Raw genomic sequence first — 7,819 nt, 5'->3', positions numbered from 1 at the left:
TGTGTGTGTGTGTGTGTGTGTGTGTTAATATGGTGTCAGGGTATGTGTGTGTATGTGTGAGTGTGTGTTGATATGGTGTCAGCGTGTGTGTGTGTGAGAGAGAGAGAGAGAGAGAGAGAGAGAGAGTGTGTGTGTGTGTTCTGGCCACGGATGGAGGGATACAGAGACAGCGTTGGATGTAAACCTTCACCACTGGGATCAACCCTTCACCACCACCTCCACCACCACCACTACCTCCACCACCACCACCCCTTTCCCATCTGACTGCTTGGAAGTTTGATAATCATACGGCCGTTGTGTCTGTTGACCTCCATTTACAAACAAACACACGTGCTGACAGACACACACACACACACACACACACACACACACACACACATCCTCGCGTGCATGTTGGCACACACTTCCCTTTTTTGTGAACCTTGTAGATAAATGGATGAACAAAATGTTTAACCAATCGAGCGATCGTTTCCGCGAAATAAAGGTGACGTACTGATCATGATAACCGTTTTGGGGACTGTTGTTGTTTCTCAGAATAAACCTAACGATAAATCTCTCACTGCCAACTCCACTCACCCTCAGGAAGAACGCCAGATGGGCAGTATCCACCTTCTTCCCCTGAACCCTTTCCATTCAGTTTCGTTTCGAAGAGGGAAAAGTTGTGAACTGGTTTAGATAACATTGCAATATGATATATTCTACATTCCTGCCCCTATCAATTGCTGTAAAGAGGGCCAATAAAAGAGGGAAGAAATGTGGAGTATGATTATATTAGATTGTTATTAACCAACTTTTTCATTCTTTGAAACGAAAGAGTACAGAAGAAATGTGGATATTGCCACAAGATGCATGTTACAAAAAAAAAGGAGTCTCCCGTCGGACTGACGGATGAGTAGGCAGGCAGGCTTATCTGTCGGTGTGTGTCCTCATATGGGAGAAGAGGCCGATTCTGGATGCGCAGCACTTCCCACAGGTGTTGCAAGGGAAAACGTCTCCAGAAGTTGAGCCCTGGTTTCTTCGCTTACGCTTCTCCTTAATGGCCAGCGTTCTCTTGTTTTCAAACGTCTTTATGCCACTAGAGCACAGCATCATCCAGCGAGAGCGGTCAAGGGCATCAGTTTCCCAGGAAGCGATGTCTATGTCACAGGCTTTGAGGTTTGTCTTCAAGGTGTCCTTGAAGCGCTTGCAGGGTCTTCCAAGTTCGCGGTGGCCTTCCTTCGGCTGGCCATACAAGAGCATCTTCGGGATCCTGCTGTCTGTCATGTGGACAACGTGTCCTGTCCAGCGTAGCTGACACTGACTGGATCAGCAGGCTTTCGATGCTGGGCAGGACCGCTCCTCTCTAGGACCTGGAGGTTGGAGACCCTGTCTTGCCACTTTATGCCGAGGATCTTTCGTAGGCATCTCTGGTGAAACTGCTCAAGTTTTTGAATGTGACGGCGATACGTCGTCCATGTTTCACAGCAGTACAACAAGCTGGTTAGCACAACAGCTCTGTAGGTTTTGATTTTAATGCTGAGCCTGATGCCTTTGTTGTTCCACAGCCTGTTGATGAGTCTGCCAAAGGCGGAGTTGGCCTTGACGATGCGCAGCGTCACTTCTGCATCAAGGGCTCCGTTGCTGCATAGGGTGCTGCCCAGGTATCAAAACTTGTTGACTGACTCGATCTCTTGTGTCATCGATCTTGATTGCAGGTGGGGGGGGGAGGCACTGGCGTTCTGTGAGCAAGCTGGTTGGTACATGGACTCGGTCTTGCTGAGGCTGATGGTGAGTCCAAAGTGCCTGCAGGAGGTTGAGAACCTGTCCATAATGAACTGTATGCCCACATGGGTGTGTGCAGCAAGCGCGCAGTCATCAGTGAAGAGGAACTCTCAACAGTGCCTCAAACACCCTGGACCTGTCATGGGGTCGCCGCAAGTTGAAAAGTTTGCCATCTGTGCGAAACTGAATGTAGATGCCCCGGTCACAGTCTTGGAAGGCTTCAATCAGCATGACAGAGAAGAGAATGGAGAACAGTGTGGGTGCCAGGACGCAACCCTGCTTCACTCCATTTACAACAGGGAACGGACACGACATGTCAGTGTTTTCCTGTACTCTCGCCTGCATGCCATCGTGGAATGACGCAATCAGCTGAACTAGGCTCTCTGGGCAGCCGAACTTGAGGAGGATCTTCCACAGACCGCGGCGTTTCACAGTGTCGAAGGCCTTAGTCAGGTCTACAAAGACCATGTAGAGCTCCTTGTTCTGCTCACGGCACTTCTCTTGCAGCTGGCGTACGGCAAACACCATGTCACATGTTCCCCTGCCTCAGCGGAAGCCGCACTGTGCTTCAGGGATGACTGTGTTGGAGACATGGTCAACCAGTCTGTTTAGTATGATGCGGGCGAAGATTTTGCCGGCGATGCAGAGGAGAGAGATTCCACGGTGGTTATCGCAGGATGTTTTGTCTCCCTTCCGTTTGTAAATGTAGACAATTGAAGCATCCTTGAAATCTTGGGGGAACTCCCCTCTCTCCCAGATAGACTGGAACAGGGCAGTCAGCTTGTCTGTCAGCACCTCGCCTCCATACTTGTAGATGTCAGCCTGGATTCCATCCGCTCCTAGTGCTTTTCCTGACGTTGTCAGCTTCAGGGCCTTCCGGGTCTCGGCCTTGGTGGGAGGGGCAGCCAGCGAGTCATTCACTGGTAGCTGTGGGAGGGCTGCAATTACCTCGTCAGATATGGACGAGTCCCTGTTGAGAATGGTGTTGAAGTGCTCTGCCCAGCAGGCAAGGATGTCTTTCTTGTCTGTCAGGAGGGTGGTCTGGTCCAAGGCACGGACAGGGGTTGGTCCTGTGACTCTTGGCCCATACACAGCTCGGAGACCATCATGGAAGGTCTTCATGTCGTGAGCATCAGCAGCGGACTGAAGCTCTTCGGACTTTCTCTCCCACCAGGTGTTCTTCATTTCACGCAGCCTCTTCTGTACGAGTTTCCTGGTTTACAAGAACTGGTCCTTCTTCCTCTGGCAGTCTTTATCGGAAATGCGATCCTGATGCCGTATATGCAGTGTGTCCAGGAGCTTGGAGATTCCAGAGTCGTTCTCGTCAAACCAGTCTTTGTGGCTCCTCTGTACAAAGCCGAGTGTGTCAGCTGCTGCTGTGTACACAGCATCTCTAAAGGTGCTCCATACCTCTTCTACATCAGTCGATGCAGGAATTTCTTGGAGAGCTGCTTGGATTTGCTGCTGCAGCACGTCCTTGGTGATGCATGTACACGCTGTGATAAAAGCAACTTGTCTGTTCACATTTCAAAGACTGCATTACTCAAGTATACATGTGATGTGCTCTTTTTGAAGCTTCCTCAACTTTGGGCTGTCACAGAATAAACACTTCATACAAAGAAAACTATATCGGTCTCATGACACGTAGCTAAATAGCTAGGCTGATGTACAGACACAGTCAAACGGATGGATGGATGGACGGACGGACGGACGGACGGACAGACAGACGGGCAGTCATAGACAGATAGATAAATAGTAGTAGCTGTTGTTGTTGGTTGGTTGTATGTTTGTTTCGTTATCATTTATGTATTCATTTATTTGTTTATCTGTCTATCTCTCTCTCCTTCACACTCACCTCGTTAGCGTGTAGTAACGCATGTTGCACAATACTTCCTGCTACACGACCAACTGTGGCAGAACAGAACTGCAATGCACAGCGCACACACACACCAACACCCACACCCACCCACACTCACACACACAACTCGCCGTTCGTTGATGGAGAACAAGATTCAAAAGGCGTGTGTGAGTATTCTGCTCAACCTGAAACAGCTCTGGCAAGTCTGACACACACCAGCAGAACTTCACTTCGAATACTGGATGGGACACACACACACACACACACACACACATTGAGAGGGGGGGAGTAATCTGATGGGCTGGGATATGGGTGGGGGTTGGAATGCAGGGGGGGGAGGGCTGCGGGGGGGCGGGGCTTAAAAAGAACTGGTCTGTGATAGGGATTGGGGTGGGGGTGCGTGAGGGGGGGGGGGGGGGGTAGGAGAAGAAAGCAACGACACTGAAAAAAGGGTGGGGTTGGCTTTAACTGTTAAAGGTTGTTTGTGTGTCAATATAACATAAGACCCAAAGAAAGAAAAAAAAGTGGGTGAGGTGGTTTGCATTGACACAGCCTTATTTTTGTTTTTGCTCTTTTTTTTTTTTATTCTTCGTGCTTTCTGCCTGCTTCGTATACTGCAGAAAAAAAAGTTCAGTTATTTGTATGCCGATGTGATTAAACGACACTCAAACACGGTCTAGCATATGTCTGCTTGTCTACATGTGTGTGCATGTGTGTGTTCGTCTCTGTCTCTCAGTATCTGTTCTGCATACGTTCGTGCACATAGATCCGCCTCATACCAGCTTGTATGTATGTGTGTGTGTGTGTGTGTGTGTGTGCGTGTGTCTTTCCATTTTCACTCTTGTCTGTGTTCGTGTCTTTGTCTGTCTGTCTTTGTCCTCTCACTGTATGTATGTGTAGACTTCCATACAACAAAGAACAAATCTGTCCAGGTTCTGACTGTTGTAATCTGCTGTGAGTTCCATCACAAAGCCGCCGGAAGTGTCTTACGACCGGTATAACAAACAACTAATCAAAATAATCTACATCTTCCTTCTTTAAATAAAATGAAATCTTCATTAACATTCTTCATATCTATATGCACACATATTTTGCTGCTGTTGTTGTCCAAATCAAACCAAAATAATTGTTCCTTCCGATTCTTTAAGTTTCTTTTTTTCTTTTTCTTTTTTTCTTCTTACTATCTCTCTCTGAGAAGGCAAGAAAACAATAACATAAGAACACTAAAACAACAAAATAACAAAATAATTTTAGTAGAAAACTAGAATAAACAAGATTATGAAGACACACTTTTCATCAAGAAAATCAGTATCAATTATTGTCAAATTAAAAGGATACAAAGTGTCCATCACTTTTTAGACGCTTTCAAACAGGATCTTCTGTGGAAAAATATGTAATGTTAATAAATGTTATGTGTTGGACTAAAGCCCAATGTCAACGGTTACAACACGTTATCAAAGTTCACAGGTATCTTGGGTTTGGTCTCACGACTCTGCCGGAGCGGGTGACGACTGGTGAAGGCGGGGCCAGGTTCTGGGCAGCTGCCTTCTGGGACAGTTCATATGATGGGCCAACCCTGCATGGGCTGTTAGTGGCGGTGGAGATATGCTGTGGGGAAGGGAGAGCAGGCAGGCGTCTGTCACACTCTGGGGAGGTAGGGGTATGTGGGAGTGAGGGAGGGGAAGGAGTTTGGGGAGGGGCAGCAGCTCGTGGCGGTTGGGCTGCTGTCTGGCCGTGATGGGTGGTGTCTGTTGCCCTGTTTTGCTTTTCTCTGTTGATTTGTGGGTCTGGCCCGTAGATGGGAGGGTGGCAACTCGACTGTTGGCTGTGCAGGAGTGGCTCGCTGACTGGAATCAGATGTCGGTTGCGTACATAGTCAGTTTTGTCTGAGGTAACCACATATGATCTGGGAGCATCATGATGCGATTTAACTGTAGCGAGGCGTTGGAAGCCTTTGTCTGTCTGCATTCTGATGACTTCACCAGGTTGCAGTGGTCTCAGGTCCCTTGCAGCTTTGTCATGGGATTTCTTTTGTTGTTGACGTGCTTTCTTGAGTTCCAGAGATACCTTTGTAGTGTTCAGAGACTTCGGTTTGAGCAATTTTGTCGAGGTTGGAAGCGTTGTGCGGGTTCTCCTGGACAGTAAGCGCTGGGCAGGGGAGCCCATGCTGTCCCTGGGCGTGTTTCGTAAGTTGAGAAGCCCAAGCATGACATCGGAGTGATCTGCCTTGCTCTTTTCCAGAAGCTGTTTTGCTTGTTTGACAGCATTTTCAGCCAGTCCATTGGACTGAGGGTAGTGTGGACTGCTTGTGAGATGGGTGAAGTTCCATTGTTTGGCGAAAAGTTCAAACTCTTTGCTCGTAAACTGTGCACCCCTGTCAGACATGAGTTTTTCTGGAATGCCGTGTGTGGCAAACAGCTTCTTCATCTTGTTAATGACTGAACTAGATGACATGTTGGGGAGCAGCTCAAATTCAAACAATCCAGAGAATGAATCTACCACTACCAGATACTGGTGGTTGTCCCACTCAAAAATGTCAGCTGAGAGATTGGCCCAAGGAAGTTCAGGGACTGGATGATTGTTGGTGATTCTTGAGGCTGTTGCATGCAGAACACTGGGAGACTGCATTCTCAATGTCTTTGCGCATCTGTAGCCAAAAAACGACATCACTGCCCAATTTCTTTGTGCGTTCTGGACCCATGTGGCCTTTGTGAAGGATGGTGATGTAGAGTGATTGTAGAGACTTTGGGACAACTGCTCTTTGTCCTTTCAGTATGATGTCGTTTTCGATCACCAGCTCATCCCGGAATGGGAAGAAAGGCTTGATTTCATCTGGCAAAGCATGCACATGGTCTGGCCATCCTTTTCTGATGACGTTGGCAAGTTTCTGCAAGGTAGAATCTGCCAGAGTCTCATGCTGGAGCTCTGTCATTCATGAAGGGGAAATCGACAAGACTGTTATGACGTCGTAGTCACAGTCGTTCTCTTCTGGATGCTCATCACTACATGCTCTTGATAGTGTGTCTGCTATGAACAATTCTGTCCCTTTTTTGTAGATGAACTCCAGGTTGTACCTCTGAAGCTGGAGTAACATTCTTTGGAGTCGTGCAGGAGCAGCATGGAGGGGCTTTTTCACAATGGAGATCAGGGGTTTGTGGTCAGTCTCAATTGTTACCTTCCGTCCGTACACAAAGTCATGGAATTTGTTGCAGGCAAACACAGCAGCTAGCAGTTCCTTCTCGATTTGGGCATACCGAGTTTCAGCATCAGTAAGGGCTCTTGAAGCATAGGCAGTTGGATCCTCATCCTGTAAACAGGCTGCCCCAAGGCCATTTTGGGATGAATCGACTGACAAGACGACAGGCTTTGCTGGATCAAAGAACTTTAGGACTGGTGGGCTTGTGAGATCATCTTTCAGTTTCTGGAATGCCTTCTCATGAGCATCAGTCCAGCACCATACAGAGTCCTTTTGAAGGAGCTCTCGCAGAGTGGCCGTTTTCTCACTGTAGTCCTTGATGAATTTGTTCAGGTAGTTTGTCATTCCCAGGAAACGTTGGAGGGCTGCTTGATTCTCTGGTGCTGGCATGCTTTGGATTGCTTCCGTTTTCTCTGGATCAGGCTTCAGTCCTTCGGATGTGAACTTGTGACCCACGAATGTGACACTTTTGGCCCTGAACTGGCATTTCTCCAGGTTCAGCTTCAGCCCAATTTCTCGTGCTCGATTGAGAACTATCCTGAGGTTTGCATCATGTTCTTCAGTCGTAGAGCCCCAAATCAGGATATCATCAATGATGATAGTGCATGGGTAGCCTTCAAACAAGCATTCAAGGGCCTGCTGGAACACTTCACTGGCAGTGTTAATTCCAAAAGGCATGCGAAGGAACCTGTATCTGCCGAATGGTGTGCTGAAAGTGGTTCGTCGAGAAGATTCCTTGTTCATTCTGATTTGCCAGAATCCAGCTTTTGCATCCAATGTGGAAAACACTTTTGCATTTCCAATGAGTGAGGCCACATCATTTGCTGTGCGCATGGGGTAATGTGGTCTTTTCAGAGCTTTATTCAGGTCTCTGGGGTCCAGACATATCCTGATATCACCATTTTTTTTTTAGCAGCCACCATTTGTGATACCCATTCGGTGGGTTCAGTTTCTTGAATGATCATGCCTTTCTGCATCATATCGTCAAGTGCATTCTTCACCTT

The 7,819-nt window shown here is 47.7% G+C and overlaps 1 protein-coding gene across 1 annotated transcript in view; it reads right to left on the bottom strand.

Annotated features, from left to right (window-relative positions):
- Window positions 1-3,862, bottom strand: part of LOC143283657 (uncharacterized) — a 21,137-nt gene extending 17,275 nt beyond the window's left edge. Inside the window, exon 1 of the mRNA XM_076589872.1 lies at window positions 3,617-3,862. Coding sequence (XP_076445987.1) covers window positions 3,617-3,639 — 23 coding nt within the window. The 5' untranslated portion in view covers window positions 3,640-3,862. The remainder of the gene's footprint in view (window positions 1-3,616) is intronic.
- Window positions 3,863-7,819: the final 3,957 nt, after the last annotated feature.

Source organism: Babylonia areolata, chromosome 7, assembly GCF_041734735.1.
Source record: "Babylonia areolata isolate BAREFJ2019XMU chromosome 7, ASM4173473v1, whole genome shotgun sequence".
Taxonomy (NCBI): Eukaryota; Metazoa; Mollusca; class Gastropoda; order Neogastropoda; family Buccinidae; genus Babylonia; species Babylonia areolata.
Note: the sequence above shows the minus strand (reverse complement) of the source record. Positions and strands in the feature narration are given on the sequence as shown.